The following is a 19,313-nucleotide window of genomic DNA, read 5'->3' as shown; positions in this document are numbered from 1 at the left end:
ACCCTTACACTGCTTTGTTTTGTTTTGTTTTTTCTCTTTTTCCTTTTAAATAAAATTTTAAAAAAATTTAGGCAACAAGCAGTACAAAGCAGAGACTGAGAGAGAACAATTAGGTTGCCTTGTGATTAAAATGATCAGTGAGATCAGTGAAAAGATAAATAAGCTGTTGATGAATCAAATACTAAAATTATCAATTATCTCAAAGAAGAAACAAACAAATACTTGACTGAAATAAACAAGACAGTGAAGAATATGAAAGACCGCTCCAGGACAGGAATAGATGATCTGAAAAAGAACTAACTTTAAGTTCTGATAATGAAAACCTCAAGTCACTTAAAAACCAATTGAAACTCAACAGAGAGAGAGTTCTAGAAAAAGGCCACTCAGAAATTCTGGAAAAATAACTTCATTAAGTGAAGTGAAAATTAAATTGAAAGTTCACACAAAAGGTTAGATCAGCTGGAAGAAAGAATATCAGTATATGAAGACACAGTAGAAATCCTGGATCAGAGGAAAAAGAATAAGCAGAAATGTACAGACTGTGCCATTGTTTCTGGATGCTATGTTAATTCTGTCAGTGTGAAATGTGGAAAGGGAAAGTTTCATTTAGTGAGGAAAAGTAAAAAAAAAAAACCTAACTTCATGGAGCAGAAATTGACAAGACCAGGATGAGTGAAATTAGATAGTAATTTGCATATGGGGATTTCCTGGAAGACTTTCATTTTAATTTTTTTTCACTATTGGATTGATATTGGACTCCAAATTCTTTTTTTCCTCAGTTGTACTGAGTTGCTCAGACGACAATAAAAAGTTGATGAAAATTCACTTGAACAAATGTGGGACTTAGTCACATATGGATCAAAGAAGCCACTAAACAGCAAGGAGAAAATGCACTATACCAACAGATTTTAGTGGGAAAGAAAGAATGCTACCATGTGAAACAGGTAGCGAGAGGTCAAATTTGTGGTCTTATATTACAGGTTTTCTTCATACCTCACCCCTTTAGGACACCTGCAGTGAAAGTCACTGCAGTTGGACCTTTGAGGCTTCCAGCCAGGTACCAAGGAAAGAATCACTCTGTCCATAAAATTTAGTTTGTATTATATCATTTCCATGAAATTTCAGCATGTTGGAGCATTATAAATACTATGTTTCTGGAAGATACATACCTTATCAATACATTTTGGTCCAATACTCTTTTTTCTCATTTTTAAATTTTCATAATTCTCAAAAACACACCTGCTTTTACCTACATAACGAATAGAAAGTTAATTGTCACTTGTGTGGATTATATTTTAAATCCATGAAAGATTTTCAACCTTAACTTGTACTGAATTGTAGACCTGTAAGTTTAACTCTTTAAAATGTCTATGTTTCTTGAACATAGTTTCTAGCTAATTCAAGACTAAAGTGTTTGAAAGAAATCTCAAAGGATGGTATCTACTATGATTTTTTCAGGGTGGATAGAGATATGCTTTAAAGACTAATAAAGGTGCAGTGTTCAAGGTGTCAGTAATGCCATTTTCCAAGAATAGAAGAAAATAAAAATGATCAAAATGAGACATGAATTTAAGTAGCAGATGAGAAACAGTTCATAACTTGGTGACTGGGAAAGGGAGTGACAGAAAGAGATACAGAGAGACAGAGACAGAGAGAGACACAGAAGAGAGAAGCTAAGAATACATAAATCTTTCAAATTCTCCCATTATTGACCTGCCTCTTCCACACAGATACCACCTGCTAACATCAAGTCACCCACAACCTTATCAATGGAATAATACACGGATGATTATCACATCCCACGAACAATCATCTCCCAAAACCTTCACCTATGAGCACAGAAGGATTTGGAGGACATCTAGAGATGAAATATAGCATTTCTGACGGTTTCAAGTTTTTATGAGGTTTCAGGGTTTTCATCTCTCTTTGCAAATTAAGTAGGAGGGGAATTGTAGGGTTACACAGAAAGTTTATTAGAGAAGATACTGTATGTTACTGCCTTTTAAAATGGCTGCATCAATTTACATTTTTATGAAGTAAAGTATCTATTTTACAAAATTTCCTATTTCTCAACTTTGCTACCAGCAATAATATTATCTACTATTTTTCTTATAGCTACCCTAGTGACAATGAAGTTGTATCTCATTGTGGACCCCATAGTACTCCAATAACTAATGAATACTTGACTAGGATCAGGCACTGTGTTATCCATTTGTTAATCATATGAAGAGCAGCTGAAGGTCATAGGCTCTTCCATGAATTTTGACTTCAAAGAGAGTTTAGGAAAAAACAAACAAACAAACAAAAAGAGACTTTAGACTTGACCGTTGCTAAAATCCCAATAGACTTAGCTAGTGGTAAAATAAAAATCACTGTGCTTGGTTCTATGTCACAGAAAATCTACTCAGAAATACAATGACTCTTTGAGACCATAAGATGTTTGCAATGATGTAATCCACCTCTGCCAGGATCAGAAGCTAGGGCCTCCTTGCAAAATCTCCCTACAAAGCTTCCTGATGTAGTGGGAAGACACAAAGGGCCTGACTGGTGATGACTAAGAAGGAATGGAGAGGTAAGTCTGTCCCTGAGAGGCTGTAGTCACTAAATCACAACATGCTGTGTCAGGGCCTGGACATTAGGGGGCATCAGCAACCCATTTTTGAGTGGTGATAAGAATTGTAAAGAGGTACACACACACACACACACACACACACACACACACACACACACACTTATCCTTACTCCAGTGTCACAGCTGCAAACTGTCCCATCCTCAAAGTCAGCTCCACCCTTACCCACCCAATCAACTCTTTCTGTCACAGGAGACTGAGCCAGAACCTAGGGTAAGATCAGATCAGAAATCTGCTAAGAACCTTATTTGCATGGGTGGAGCCACCACCTCTCAGGTTATGAAGAGGGTGAGACAGAGACTTGAGGGACACTGCTCTCCTGTGGGGCACAGAAGGCAGAACTCAGGGATGATCTCCACCATGACCTGGTCCCCTCTCCTCTTTATCCTTCTGGCTCATTGCACAGGTGACTAGATAGCAGACAGAAAATGGGCTTAGGAAATTGGGGAGACCTGTCTTCTCTTTTGGTATTAGATTACCATCTCTGTGTCTTTCTCACTTGCAGGGTCCTGGGCCCAGGCAGTGCTGACTCAGCCGCCCTCAGTATCTGGACCTCTAGGAGAGACAGTCACCATCTCCTGCACTGGAAGCAGCACCAATATTGGTTATGGCTATACTGCCAGCTGGTACCAGCAGCTCTCAGGAATGACTCCCAAACTCATCATTTATAGAAACAGCAATCGACCCTCTGGGGTCTCTGATCGATACTCTGGCTCCAAATCTGGCAACTCAGCCTCCCTAACCATCAGTCGGCTCCAACCTGAGGATGAGGGTGATTATTACTGTCTGTGTTATGATACAAGCCTCAGTGGTCACACAGTGCTGCAGCTTCCTGGGGAAGTCAAGACAAAAACATCTTCCTCTCCCAGAAGAATGAACACCCAGGGCCTGTGGCTTAGGCCCAGCCTGTGGTTTCTATTTTGGCTGGCAGTGTAGTCCTGGGTGCATCCAAAGACACCTTTTGGACCCAAATTCCTCCTTATCTCTGCTCTCTGAGTCACTCACCAGAAGGCTATTACTAGGAAAAGTTTTCCATGGAAACACTGGGTCCTGCCCCTCTTTAGCATAAATATATAGAGAAGAATCCTGTGGTCTCCATCTCCTGAAGCACAGGGGATGTGATGACCAGTCCAACTCTACTCGCCTCATACTTGACCTCTCCCAGGGAATCCTGTGTCTCCACCATGCATCCTTTTTTGATTTTCAAGAGTTCCAGAGCTGTCCTCTTCTCCTTGGACCACACACCAGTGCTCCTTGTTATAGATTATTTTTATATATGTTTTCTTACTTTCAATAATGAAATAAACTAGCTATAATTACAGTGAAAACTTTAATAAATTTTGAGATAGTTTTGGTTCTTTGTGAACACCATGACAATCAGATCAGGGAATGCAACACTCACCCCTCCAGACTCCTTATGTCCTTGGGAATCCTCCATCTCCAGTCACTTTCAAAATGGACCAAAGATCTAAGGGTCAAAACAGAAACAGTCTGCTGCATGAGAAAAGCAGTGAAATTCTTGATATGCAGAATGTGAAATAAATTTCTGAACATCAATTGTGTAGATACACAAAAATTAAAAATCAACAAATGGCATAATATGAAAAAGATTCTGTACACACACAGAAAAAAATACAATGAAAAGACAACCTGAAGTATAGATAAATATTTTTGCCAGCTCTTCTTGTTACTCCTAATGGTAGATGATAGACAGAAGACATATAAATATATGACCCCTAAATCTAAACCCATCGAGACTCTTGTTTTTGGTGGATATTCAAATCTGCTTGATAGTAAACTATTATGTATTCAACTTTAGTGCGTTCTGAATATTGCGATATTTTCCTGATTATGAAGAGGTAATATTTTAGTTGATTTGGTGCTGCTATAACCAAACACCACAGAATAGATAAATTATTAACAGTATAGACAAGTGTGCATCTGCAAGCCCAGGAGCATGGCACCAATGTTAGGAGAGGGCCTTTCTGCTACCTCATAATATTGCACTTGAGAATTCAAACACAGAGATAAATCCAGGACAAATTCATTCTTTATATTGAAAGAGACATAATCACATAGTTACAAGGACCATAGTTACCAATGAATTCTTTTTTCATTAGCACATGTTTGTAGTAGATGAGAAGAATAGTCAGTCATTTATTTTATTTATTTGTAGACAGGATCTTGCTATGTGGTCTAGGCTGGTCTTGAACTCACTATGACGTAACACGGGCTTCCCTCCAACTCACAGAGATCCTCCTATCTTACCCTCCTGCCTGCTGGGATTCAGGTGTGTGCCTCTATGTGCAGTAACATTCACATGAGGGAGCGTGTGCATGTACATAACACAGCTTGATTCCTTTTTAGTCCCCTTCCCTTTCCCACCCAGCTTTCTCCCTTCTCTAAATCCCCTTTCCCCATTTTCAGTTTCATTGTTATTATTTCTAGCTCATGTTCTTGAGGTAGTGATTATACTCACTATGGGGACATGTAAGTGACTCAACTTAATTATTTTTACTTTCCCTTCCCTCCCACATCCCTTCATCTTAATTCACCTGGACCACCACTCATTTGAAAAACATCTCTTTTTTTCCTTCTATCAATCCTTGTTTTCCTTTTTATTTGTACTTTGTCCTATTCAAATGAGAGATAACATGCAGTATTTAAACTTGAATGTCTTATTGATTTCACTCAATATTATATTTTCCAGGCATATTCATTTTCCTACAAATGTCTTGGAAGTATCCTTCTTTAAAGCTGAGTAGTATTCCGTTATGAATAGATGCTACCTTTTCTTTATCTATTCATCTGTTGATATGTATACAGGCTGCTTCCAGAATTGAGCTATCAGGAATTATGCTGCTAAACACAATGGTGTGCACATATTGATATAATGTGATATCCTTAGCTCTTTGAAGAAGATACTTAGAAGGGGAATAGTGGGTCAAAAGAATTTCTAATTTCAGTTCTTTACTCCATACTAGTTTCATAATGGTCGTGCTAGTTTGCATTCCCATCCATAAAGTCGGGTAGGCTTTTTGCCCCAAAGCCACACCAACATTTGTTATTCTTTGATGTCTTCATAGTTGCCATTCTTTCTTGTGTAAAATGAAATCTTAACACCGTTTTAATTTGCATCTCTCTAATGATGAAAAAAGATGTTAAACATTTTCTCGTATGTTTGTCAGACATTTGTACTTACTGTTCTGAGAAGTGTCTATTCATTTCATTTGCCCATTTCTTGACTGTCTCTTTTATTTAGGGTGGTCTCATGTTTTTGACTTCTTTGTATAATCTAGATATTAGTTCTCTGTCTGAGGAATACATGGTAAGATGTTTTCCCCATTCTGTAGGTTGGATCTTTCCTGTACTAATTGATTCCTTTGCTATTCAGAAATGTTTTAATTTCATATAATCCCATTTGTTGATTTTTTGAGTTGTTATTTCATTTTTAAATGGAGTTCTGTTCAAACAGTCCTTGCCTGCACCTGTGACTTTAAGTATTTAAAGTAATTTATCTTCCTGTGCATTCATTGTTTCTCTTTTAAGATTTTGACCCATCTAATATTTAATGTTTAATCCATTTTGATTTTAGTTTAGTCTATGGAGTGAGCTATTAGTACAAACGTAATTTTCTGCAAAGAGCTAATTTTCCAACACCATTTTTAAAACAGGCTATCTAATCTCCAATGTACATTCTTGATACATGTGTCAAATGTCAAATATCAAATAGCTGAATGTGCCTGGGGATGTTTCTGAAACCTCTGATGTCTGTCAAATACTTTATCTTCCAAGAATATGTAGTAGGCCACATGAGTAGGGTGGTCAAGATGCAAAAGTCTGGAGCTGAGACTCTTTCATTTATGTGCCTTCTGGAGAATAAAGTCGACAAAAGAAGAAACAATTGTGCATAAAATACATTTTTCTGAGAAATTCCAGATGCTCTAGTTGCCAGTCTATCTACCTTAGGATGTGTATCCCCTCACTCTAAAACCTGTTAAAGGGAACTCAAGGGACATGCATAGAAGACAAAATGGTCTGCGACCCATTGGGAGCCCAGTGTACAGAAGACTGGAGAAATGAAAATAGTAGAGCTTTTCATCAAGAAGCTGCTGGAGTGAGTAGAGAATGGGCTTCATGGGCAGATTTCTCTGCACAGACACCACATGTGGGAGAAGGTAGTTTTTTTGTCTTTTCCTAGGTCTGCTGTAACTGCAGAAAAATACTTCACCTGTAAAAGCTTTAAATCCTGTCCAGTGCTCATTGTGTGAAATCAACAGAGGGTGCATTTCAGTGAATATAGGAAGAACTTATTCTTCTACTTGACTGTGGGAATTGCTATAGGTTCTTTAGTGCTTATAAACATTGCAGTTCTGAAGAGCCAGAAAGGTATAAAGGGCTCAAGTGGATGCAGGATTTTGAGGCAGATCTAAGTATACATATTGTGTCACTGTTTTCCATGTTTAAGTCTTTTCAAATCATATAATAAACCCTCTTCTTTCTTGAAGTTTGCACTGCAGAGTCTTATTTTTGTCAGCTTGTAATGAGAAAACTACCTACTTCTGGACAGTAGAGTAATAGGGTAAAAGCCAGTGCCCACTATGCCTCCTTTTGCTTCGTTTTGCCTCCCGGGACAGAATCAACATTAAGAGTATTTCTGTGTTTACTTTAATAAAAGATTGAGAATGAACAAATGGAGAATTACCACTCATTGAATGTAAAGCATGACCTGTTTGATAAAGAAATTTTTTGGTTTGACTTGTAAATTTGTAGCTACATGCTGCCCATCATCTCAGATTATTTTCCTTGATACAAAAGAGAACTGATGAAAGTCTACTGCTCTAAAAGACATTTGCAAGTTGATTCTCCAGTGGTTGGACACTTCTGTGTAAGGTCTATTTGCTCTACTGCAAATGTTTCAGGAAACTGATTCTGAGAAGGGACTGGACATGTCTGACTGATGTGAAACTTCTCGATCTGCTCCGGAGTGTGAGGAAACCATGACCTCAGTAATATCTCTTCGCAGACTGTCAGTGACATTACCCTTTGGATCCTAGGTATATTTTTCTCCACTGAACTGGGATTACTTCTCAGGATATGTCATATTGTAGTTCACAGAACATATTTAAACAAACTTGAAAAAAGGCAGTTCCTCCAGATTTATTCAGTGAGGTCATTTGTACTTTCCAAGAAGAGTTATAAACACTAACCTTTCCTAGAGACAATGCAGAATATTGGGCTGGCAACACTGACAAGCAGAAATGTTCACACAGATTTGATGTCAAGATTTTATTGAGAGGTTTGATGATGTAGACCCAGTTGACCATCTACATGGCCAAATTTAGTCTCCACTGCAGTGACAAAAAACAAAACCAAACAAAAAACACATTTACCCAAACCATGTCTTTAACCATTTTCTTCAATCCTACAGAGAAAATTAGTAAAGTAATTGCCACTTAAACCAGCCATATATCTCAAGTGAGGCTCAAATATATAACTTCATCAGTCAGTTGGTCATGAAAGCAATTCCTTTTATTAATTCAAAACATTCAGTTGAGGTTAAGAGCATTCAATACTAAAAATGGATTATATACACTTGAGAAGATTACATCAAATACTAGAGAAATACATATGAACAGGAGCAGTGAAACCACAAGCAATGGATGTCAATCTGTCTAAGAAATACATTAACAATGCTACAAATATGAACCAAGAGGTATTGTTAAATGAGTGAGATTCCACATTCAGCCCAAGTGGTCTCCAGGACTTGCTGCAGGTTCTCCACAGCACTCAAGGAATTTCCAGTGGTTTCACTTCAGTGAATCCTGGAGAGTTGCTAATTGTTTCTTGTACAATGTTAGAACAGCTGTTCACAGACACGTGACAAATCCACAGCACACTGCCATTTAGGGCTTACTTCTAACAGTCTCAGGCCTCAGGACAATATGACAGACGAGTTAAAGGACCAAATTTATATAATCCCCACACAAACACAACCCATGTGTGTCTGGACCTCAGTAGGAAATAAAAAAAAAATCACAAGAAAGTCCAGCCTCAGCTCTGCAGCCGGGGATCTTTCCATTTCCACAGGCCAGCAAAGACTCCTCTCTTTATCCTTGTCTCTCTGTGTTCATGTTAATAGAGATTTCAGTATCTACACTCTAGAATGGCCCTTCCACCTTCTTTCTTCATTCTGAACATGAGTATGGTGTGGGTTTCAAGGCCCTTTTCTCCAGGTAGGGTGATTCAGGAGCTCTCACTCTCCATGTGCTCAGGAGAGGCACGTATTCTCACCTATGCCTCCAGCAGCTTACAAATACCACAAACCATACTAGTTCCAAAAGAACCCAGCCCAGGCTCAAAGACACGGACTGATAATGCAAACACTCTTGAATGCCTGCCCAGTCCTCAGGCTCCCTCCTTGTGAACAAAGCTGCCCAGATCCGCTCAGAGTTCCATCTTGAAGATGAGGCTCATTGCTGTTGCTGCCTGGTGCAAAAAGGTGGACTCACAGTGCAGAGTCAGAGGAGGATTCACAACATAAACCAGCCTTTGACCAAGCCTGAGACTGTGCATGAACCCTTAAACTGATGTCAGGTGGTCCCTTCTTGTGAGCACCTCCATGTAGTCCAAATGAGAGAGAGACAAAGGGAAGTGTACTCCAGGGATTCTTCACCCACTTTGAGTTCTGAAAGACAGGAAGGAACAGTGCTTGATTTGGCATAAGATTTTTTTCAGAAAACAAAAATGAACCATTTTACAACTTACAGAAAATAGTAACCTCTGTGTCTTTTTACTCATCACTGAGACAAAATACTTGATGCCCAAGTTGGGAAAGGAAAAGTTTATTTCTTACAGTTTTTGGAGGTTTCAGTCCACACTCAGTTCACTCCTAGGCAGGTGGGCATGGCTGGGCCGCCTTTCATGGTCCCTACAAACAGCAAACTCGAACCAGCAAAAAGAGAAAGACACATCTTCTTGCCATTACATCACATCCTGGCTCCACCCCTATGTGGGTGGAACACTGACACCATCAATTCAAGTACTAGACAATGAACCAATCACAAATACACAATGCAAACTCATGAGGCCTGGGGGACACAGACATAAACCAGGACATTCCACCCCTGGTCCCCAGGACTCATGTACATCTTTTATACAAAAGACTTTTAGTCTGCCTCCAAAAGTTGCCAAAGTCTTAACAGTTTCAGCATCCCTAAAAAGTCCAAGTCCCAAATCTCCTCCAAGTGTTGTACTCTAAGAAAATAGCTTCGTTATATGTGTATTATAGCAAACCTGCAACGTGGCTTACTAAATGTGTTTTTTTTATCCTTTTTCCCTAACTGATATGTTAAGTGACCTAATTGATATGTTGAGCAATACTCTCCTCTGTAAAGAATTGCAAGAATCTTACCTAATTGATATGTTAACCATTGTTGCCCTCTACAAACTATAGAAGTTGTGCTAAAACAAGCTAACAAGGGTTGTTAATCACTGTTAGGCGCCTCTATTCTCCGCTAAAGAGCTAAAGAAAACTAGAATGGCCCATTAATTTACACTTGTTTAAAGTAACCTGCTTGTGTGCAGAGAGATTTGTGTATGAGTTTAACCCTTTACCTGACCTTGACACATAACCGCCGTTTTCTGTTCTGTATGGCGCCTTATTGCCTCCCTCTCCTCTCACCTATCTACCTAGGCCATAAAGAATTTGGGTTTCTGGTGACCTCTTCCCGACCTGGTGATGATCTGACATAAAATGAGCCTGCTCCAAATTTTAAGAACTGTTTAGCTTCAAAGAAATTACCGGGAAATACTATGGCCCAAACCCCAATCGGTGCTTTCCTTTTGTTCTGTATGCATCAAATGAATTAGATATCAGATCTTTGTAAAACTTAAGCTTTGTAAAACTTCAGCTTCTTGTAACTCTTGACCCCTTCCCACCCACTAGCGAAAACGAGCTGTCCTGGGATAATTAACTGTCCACTTTCTTCTCCAAATATTGCTGCAGATGTGCCACCCCGAGATAATGTTAGTCTGTAGGATGGGAGTAATTTGAGAAACACCAGGAACTCCCGAGATTGTCAGAACTAAGTAGACAGCAATACAGTTTCCAGACTTGGGTCAACAAGTTTGATGGCTCTGCAGGTTTCTTTGTTTCTTCCCCCACCCTTTTCCTCCAGCCTCTTTTTAAAGTCCTCCCTTCAGTCTCTGGGACACAGTCTCCAAATTGGCTCCCAGAGACTTGTCACCAGGCCTGGAAATAAAGCCTTTGCGAACTAAATTTTTGGTCTCTTGTTTCCTTGGATTTTATACCGGGGCCTGAGTTATAACACCAAGATCTGTGGTAAACTCTTAACTGTAACCCCCTGTACAAATGAAACAAGGTTAAACATTTCTGAAATGCAAAGGCAAAAGATAAACATTACCATTCCAAAAGTTACAAACAGGGGAACATAAAGTATTAGAAACAAAGCAAGTCCAACAACCAGCAGGGCAAACATTAAGTCCTAGAGTTCCACACTCAGCATCTGAAGCAATCTGGTTGCAAGCTCCAAAAGGCTTGGATGATTCCACCCCAGGGCACTTCCAGCAATTTCAACTAACTCAGCTTTTCTCTTAAATCTTCTCTGCTTGCTTTTTGCAGCTTCCCTTGCATCATCCACATTCCTGGCTTTTCCAAACTTGTTGGGTCTCCACTGCACCTTTGGCTTCACACTTACATCTTCACAAATTGCCATCTCAGGGGCACACTGCTTGGCCTCCCAGGCCCTTTGCAATCGAGGTGGAAGCCATCTTACCCTCAGAATTTGTGCATTTTCCTTGCACCTAAAATCAGCACCTTGTGGATGCCATCAAGGTTTGCTGCTAGCTGAAGCAGTAGCCAGGCTTTTCTCTCTCTTGGATGACAGGGTCATTTGCCTGGATCACAGGGCTCTGTTTACCTGATTGTGAGAGAAAGCTTTTCTATGTTGCTGCCATTCTGGAACCTCATGTGGCCGCTGTTGCCATTCTTGAACATGGCGCTCTGCAGCTTTTCCCCCTCAGTGAATTTTTTCACCTTTGCTGTGAAGCTGCACGGGGTGGGGACCTGCTTCCTGGGATGTCCTGGGGCCATCTTTCTTATCTCTCTGTTTCTCTTCAGGAATCAAAATCTCAACTCTGTCTTTACAATCCACAGCTTTCCTGGAATTTTCCTTCTGGCCAAACTCACAGCATTTTAAATTATCCTGCTGGGCTCTTTGCTCTTGATTTGAAAAATAAAGCTTGCTAAAAACCGCCAACAATAGCCTTGCCACAGCCTCAACATTTGATTGCTTTTTAATTTCTTTTTCAAGATTAATCAGTCCATTGCCCTTTGTCTCAGTCTGAGGCAAAGTCTCTGAGCAGGAGCAAAATGCAGACAAACTTTCTGCTAAGCCATAACATACATCATGTGGAGTCCAATGACCAATCCAGTCCTTCTTCCCAGCAGAAACCTCCCAAGCCTGGTCTTCACTATCCGGCTTTGTATCAGCCTTCTGGTCTCTGGAGCTCTGACCAGAATCTCCTCTACAGAACAGACTGAGCTGCTCCAGCTCTATGCATCCAGGTGACATGTCCTAACCTTTCCTAACTCCACCCACAAGCAATTTCCAAAGCCTCTGGAAAAACATGGCCAGGTATAGTAACAGCAAACGGCCCCACTACCAGTACCAAATTCTGTCTTAATTACTTTTTACTTGTCACAGAGACAAAATACCTGATGCCCAAGTTGGAAAAGGAAAGGTTTATTTCTTATAGTTTTTGGAGGTTTCAGTCCACACTCAGTTGCCTCCCAGGCAGGCAGGCATGGCTGGGCAACCTTTCATGGCAGCTACAAACAGCAAACACAAACCAGCAAAAAGAGAAAGACACACCTTCTTCTTGCCATTACATCACATCCTGGCTCCACCCCTATGTGAGTGGAGCACTGACACCATCAATTCAAGTACTAGACAATGAACCAATCACAAATACACAATGCAAACTCATGAGGTCTGGGGAACACAGACATAAACCATCACACTCTGGATCCTCTAATTTTTCAGGCCTGGAACATTTTTCCTCTTCTAGGAAGTCTCTCCCTTTAGATTTTGCCAAAGGAAAGAATCATTCTCTGCAGAAAATGTTATGGTTTACCCTTTCATTTCAATGAAATTTCCACATGTTTAAGCATTATAAATACTTTATTTCTGGAATGCACAATAACGTCAATATAAATACATTTGTTCCAATACTTTTTCCATAATTTTCAAAAAAGACACCTGCTTATAGCTACATCATGAGTAGCTAGTTAATTGTCACTTATTTTAACAAAGAAAAATATTTTATACCCATGGAATATTTTTAATCTTAAGTAACTTTCACTGAATTCCAGGCTGGTAAGCTTAACTCTTTAAAACCTCTACATTTGTTGACAGTATTTGCTAGTTAGCTCAGGACTAAAGTATTTCAAGGCCATAGTCTTTTGTGCCGAAACCTAGAAAGTCTAAGTAGGAATCACTTGCCCACCTTATTATAATTTAAAATACTCCACATAATTGATTTTACATGAAATGGAAATACAACATTTACATAATTAATATAAAATTGGAAATTGTGTTTGGGATTAATGTGCAATATTCAACTTTTGTAAAATTGTGTTTTATTTTTCACATGAAAATGTGCTATTTTTCATGTTTTTAACCACCTTTTTTCTTGGTAATATACAGTAAATTCATTTTAATGTTTATATTTAATGATATTTAGGTCACACTTTTGATTGACACAGAGCTTCTTTAAACATCTTTATCCTCAATGAGTTTGTCAACACTATTAATGGGGTCAACTAACACTTCACATGAATGAGCCATTAAGAAGACAAGAGGGAAAAGGGAACTGATGAAAAAAATAACAGAAAAGAAAAATTGAGCTTTGTAAAATCCTTAGATATATTGAGTTCCTGGATGTCACAGCACCCAGGAATTCTGTGTAACTTGTTTTGGAAATATAAAGTCTGATGGCCAAGTATAAGATGGAGTAAGGACCATGTATCACATTAAAATGTCACTGTGTTTGGTGGGAGTACTCTGGGTAAGATACCTAACGAATGATTATAAATGTATTATAAATTAAAGCCTGTGCTTTTTTACATAACTATAACTGACAAAGCACACTTTTAGACCTCCCCAACCCATCTTTCGGGCTGCTAACATCTAACTACCTGATTAACAAGTGATAGAAATTGGAATACAGTTCTTTAATCAACACAAGTTATGAAACACAAAAACATATATATGTGTTAAATTATATGCCAGTAAAATAATACGATGGTATCTTCAGCATCTTTAGTGGGAGAACTACCATCTTAAATTGTCCTTTGTGAACATTCTTGAACCTTTCATAGTCCTCGATTCCTTCTGGAGGTAAGACACATCCAAAGATACTGATGCAGCATTTATAAATGAGAACACATGTGAACACTACACAGACAAGATGCAGAAAGCAGGTGGACCCTCCACTTTCTGGGCTACGGTGTGGAGTGGGTTTTATGACCAGAAGGCGGCGCTATGACGTGAAGGCATTTGCAGTGGTCTCTAGACAGCTGCTCAGTAAGAACAGTTTACTCAAACAAACAACCAAACAAAAAAAGTGTGCTGGATGCTGCCTCATTGCTTTGGATGGATGTCTTTTCTGCCTTTTCAGAGTATCTTGGGCAAGGGTTTTGTCTCATACTAGCAGGTGCTTCCTCCCATGAGGGGAAACAAGTCTTCAAACTCCGCTGAACAATAGGAAATAATCTCCAGCACCACAGCTCAGAGAGAGACTGGTGCAGTCATGATAAAAACACATTGGCCTAAACAACCCCTCCCAGAACCAGGAATGGAAAAAATAAGTCTGGGCCAACTCAGTCCTACGGTGAGGATCAAACATCTCCATCCCCTATAACTTGGACTACATGATTCCTCCTCCCCTTATTTCACTGCTAAGGTAAGGGCAGGCCTCAGAGACCAGATGTTAGTACTCAACCCGCATGTAAATTTTTTTGAAACTCCTGTAAAATGTAATTCTGATTTGTTCCCAGTGACCCACATGTATCTGTGTGCAGGTTGCTTCTCGCAGCCTGTGGCAACTCAACTATCCTCCCTCTCTGCATCTTTTGGAGCATCTGACAGACTTACTTGAACCTTGAGAATGATATCAGTGTGGGGCGTTACACAGTGTACTGGAACCAGCAGAACCCACAGCGTCCTCCTCAGTTTCTCCTGTCCTACTACTCGGACCCAATAAGGAACTAGGTCTTGGAATTCCCAGCTGCTTCTCTGGTTCAAAAGACACCTTAGCCAATGGAGGCATTTTGCATATTTCTGGGCTGCACCTTGAGGATGAAGCAGACTATTAATGTATGATCTGGTACAGCAGTGCTTATCACAGTGACACCCACAGATGGAGAAGTGGCACAAAAACTGGAGGCTGCCCTGGAAATTAGACAATGACCCCATTTTTGAAATATAAAAGTATATTTACAATGATTATACTTGGAATTAGCTAAAATCTGACACCATTCATCATCCCAAATTACAAAAAAAATATTGCTAGTATATCAGGAGACACAATCTGTGATGGGTATAAATTTTTGTTTCTAGTACAATGAATTTAAAATTATATAAAAGGATGCGATGCTACTACAAAAATGAGATGGGGCTTTGTTTGCTCTCCCAGTAGGAGTGCATGGGCCATCCCAGAAGGACAGTTGTCTTGATGTCTTAGATTCTGTACTTGCAGGTATCACACCAAATAGCTCCCCCTTCCTCACAGTCAACACTGCCCCATGCTGCCCATGTCTCACTGTGTGCAGCAACAAAATATGAATCGATGAGGGAGAACACAGACTCAGGAGGAATCTAGGTACAGAGCTCGCCTGGCTCCTTGGAATCACCCAAGGCTCCAGCTACAAAATGCAGTAGAAGACAGTAGGCTTGGGGAATACATGAGGGACTTGGGAGCAGCAAACCACACTGTGGAACAAGAAAGAGACAAGGAGCAAATATACCATGGCTCAGAAGGCATCAAGCCACTATTGACAGTTGAGTATGTTGAGTTAGGATAGAAGAAATACAGATGGCTAGAAGGGAGACAATGAAAATCATAACTGAAATATTTGTATTTACAGGCAGATTTTACTCCAAGAACCAATCAAAGTTACCCAAGGTTATCAGTATCAGAACTCCCTATGTTCATTTATGCTTTTCTTCTAAGTTTATCACAGCCAAAATTTCTTAAAGATAATGTAAGTCTATAAATTTCTTTGTTGATAAAGGGCAGAAACCTGATTTTAAAGGAACAGGTTATGAGAGTTCAAAATATTTGGGGCAAAACATGCTAAATGACCTATCAAAAACACTGTAAGTTTCAAGTCTTTCATCTGGAAAATGGGCCATTATCTTATGAATTAGTCAACCTGTTTCTCATGAACCAAGACCAAGAAGAAACTTCATGCACATTCACAGACTCCACAGATTTACACAGCCAAAGACACATATGTATTACCTGCCCCAAATGGCTGCATGCCTCACTCTCTGAAGAGTGTACACTCAATTTCTTTGTGTGTGTACTATTACATTTGTACCTAATAAATTCCTTAATGTCCCTCAGTATCCCACAGAAAATATTCTTTTACCATTACCAGTGTCACTGAACTTGCAGCTTATTCTACAACTAAACTAGCTTTTGGTTCTTCATCACCACTTTTGATACCCTGAAACCCTGTCTGCTGACAAAGTGCATTATATGGGTATGGTTTCCACACAGTTGATGCCCCTTGGGATGATGAGAGCTCACTTTGATGGATTTTCAAGAACTCGGAGAAAGTAACCTGACTACTCTATTCTTTTGAACCACTGGATATTTTGAACAATGTTGGATGTCAATTTGGGTTTTTGTTAACTGAAATTTCCTCCAAAGTTTGCCTAGGGTTAGGGTATGGCTAACTCTTAGAAGTTAAAATTCAAATACACTGAGCTGTGTGAAACTATTTATGTCAGAGATATAGAAGTGTCTCAAGCTTGCATTAGAACAGTACTTCTCAGTTTTAGTGGGCAAAGAAATCACCTGAGAAACTTATAAAATGTGTAAAATGTATCATAATCATCAGGTCTGGAATACATTCTGCGATTCCTTCTTTTGCTATTAATATTTACCCTCACTCTTCTTCTGGCAACCTCTCTAATTCCTTACTTCACTAAATATTCCAAGGTCATATCTTTGATTTCAACAGATATAACCATCTGGACTCCCTAATTGATTAGAGTGGGAGAGTAAAGTACACCTTTGTAGACTTCTTGGGGTCATGCTGGTGTGACCTTGTGGACCACATCTTATCCCTGGCCCATTATTCTCAGGTGACCTCTGCCTGTGCTCCACTTCCAGCCACCATGAAGAGAACAGCTTTCCTCTGACACAGCCCTCCACCATGAGGTTTCTCTCTTGAAACCAATAAACTGGCTGAACTCTTAAGACTGTGATCCAAAATAAACCTCTGCTTTAATTTGCAGGTATGAGATGTTTTCTCTCAGTCATGGGAAAACCGACCAATATAGTATCTTTTCTTTATATTTTCTGTTTTCTCATTGATCTAGTGAGTCATACACTGTTCTCACTTGTCCTCCCAAACACTTATCAATAATCCACTGTGGACCAGACTCTTCAGTAACAAAGAGAGAGAAGAGATAAAGTGGTGGGGGTGGAGGCTTGGCTGGTATCAGGAACCGCAGGAGATTTGAGTTCATTTATGAACTGTCTGGGTTGTCAGCTAATTTAATTCATATTCAAGAAGAGCCTGTGTAAGAGTTGTATCTTCCTAGACAACTCTTGATAGAATAGATTCTTCCACTTAAAGAGGCTCAAGTACAAATCCAAGATGGAAACGAGGTAGGGGATACCTCTTGGTGGAGGACTCACTCTGCTCTTGGCATAGGCAGGCGGTAGTGAAGGTCATGGTCTGATCAGGAGCCAGCAATCATCTGCTCACAGACAAAGTGAACTTGAGCCTGGGCAGCAGGAAACACTATTCTTGCTGCTGTGAGATGTGTGGGTCTCTCAACTAGAAAAGCAGATATTTGCATCCTAGGCTTGCTAAGGGATAGTTTGGGCCACTAATTAGGTCCTTGTGGGCTCCTAAAGAGCTTCAGGCCAAGCTCAGTGTAGTTTCTGCCTGTTTCCTAGGGAAAAAAACCCAATTATTATTTGTAAATAGTCTCAGGGTAAGACAAGTTAATTTGCATAAAGAGAATTCTGTCTCCTCCTGGGATTGAGGATATATAAGATAGACCTGCAGTGAGCCTGCTTGAGCAGAGCTCTGGGGTGTCTGCACCATGGCCTGGACTCCACTCCTCTTCTTTATCATCTTTCACTGCAGAGGCCAGAACTGTCTTGACTGTTTAGCTCAATGAATCCATCTTTCAGACTCATCACTAAAATATTCTTTTCTCTTCTCCTTTCTCCATAACATAATGAGTTTTTGTGTTTTCAGGGTCTCTCTCCCAGCTTGTGCTGACACAGTCACCCTCTGCCTCTGCCTCCCTTGGAGCCTTGGCCAAGCTCACCTGCACCCTCAATAGTGAATATAAAACCTATGACATTGCATGGTTTCAGCAGTACCCAGAGCAGGCCCCTCAGCATTTGATGTGGGTTAACAGTGATGGAAGCTCCAATAAAGAAGATGGAATTCCTGATCGATTCTCAGGTTCCAACTCTGGGACTGACCGCTACTTAACCATCACAACATCAATTCTGGGGATGAAGCTGACTATATCTGTGGTGCAGGTTACAACATTGGTGGGTCATATTGTTAAACCACAGTGCCACAGATGAATGGGGAAGTAGGATGAAAACCATTTTCTCTGTTTAGTAAGGCTGCCACAAAGACTCAAAAATAACATTTGCAAAACTGACTTCAAAATACCTGCATTCTGCATGTTGATCTGGGGAAGAGCTACTCATAGCTAGTTTACTGAGTCAGGGCCCTATGGAGAGCACTTATGTGTCGTGATGATGTGAAAAATGGAACGAATTTTGTTTCCCATTTTTGGTCTGCTGTGTTGTCAGAACATGAGCTGAAAGGACATGGTTTTTCTGTCTTCAAACATTGAACTTCACTAAGCATATACTTGCACGTACTGACATCAAAGTTCACTTGATTTACCACACTTATAAAACTGAATTCTCACATACCAATTTTTGTAACTTCTTGAGCACTCAAAGAGCAAAAGTATACGTTAATCCTGAGATGCTAAAACATATATGCAATGAAAGGAATGGTCATTAGCTGTGTTTTGGGAGTCAAGGACCAAAAAAAAAACACTACAATTATCTCTAACACAGTCAAGATGACAACTGATACAAAATGATCTATCCAACTGAGACTTAAACGTATAACCAGTAAAGTCTCCTGGATAGTCCCAATCATGAACATCAAGATTTTTTTTTAATTTTAAAAAAGTGCCCATAGAAACATTTTTGGAGGTGTAGCAAGGGTCTCAGAAAATCTGTTTTAACATTTTTCCCTTTTATTTTTTATTTGAGAGGAGGGTATCAGGAATTAGACTCAGGACCTCACGCTTGCCAGGAAGGCACTGCACCACTGAAATAAATACCTGGAAAACTATTGTTTTTGATGAGGTCACA

General features: G+C 39.7%; 1 protein-coding gene across 1 annotated transcript; it reads left to right on the top strand.

Annotated features, from left to right (window-relative positions):
• The first annotated feature begins 2,880 nt into the window (after positions 1 to 2,880).
• On the top strand, positions 2,881 to 18,500 carry LOC100713050 (immunoglobulin lambda-1 light chain-like). Its single transcript, XM_063227053.1, has 3 exons — positions 2,881 to 3,036; positions 3,136 to 3,516; positions 18,160 to 18,500. Exons 1-3 carry the CDS (start codon positions 2,883 to 2,885, stop codon positions 18,498 to 18,500), a joined length of 876 nt encoding a protein of 291 aa, XP_063083123.1. The 5' UTR covers positions 2,881 to 2,882.
• The last annotated feature ends 813 nt before the right edge of the window (positions 18,501 to 19,313 follow it).

This window comes from Cavia porcellus, unplaced genomic scaffold (assembly GCF_034190915.1).
Source record: "Cavia porcellus strain 051 isolate PalLab524CR breed Dunkin Hartley unplaced genomic scaffold, mCavPor4.1 scaffold_16, whole genome shotgun sequence".
NCBI lineage: Eukaryota > Metazoa > Chordata > Mammalia > Rodentia > Caviidae > Cavia > Cavia porcellus.
The sequence above is the reverse complement of the archived record's forward strand: the minus strand, read 5'-3'. Positions and strand labels throughout refer to the sequence as shown.

Excerpts from the sequence above, each read along its gene's own strand:
- LOC100713050 (XM_063227053.1), top strand. The coding sequence starts at position 2,883 with ATGGGTGGAGCCACCACCTCTCAGGTTATGAAGAGGGTGAGACAGAGA. Across the intron at positions 3,037-3,135 it reads CCTTCTGGCTCATTGCACAG|GGTCCTGGGCCCAGGCAGTG; the intron begins GTGACTAGATAG and ends TCTCACTTGCAG. Across the intron at positions 3,517-18,159 it reads CAGAAGAATGAACACCCAGG|GGTCTCTCTCCCAGCTTGTG; the intron begins GCCTGTGGCTTA and ends TTGTGTTTTCAG.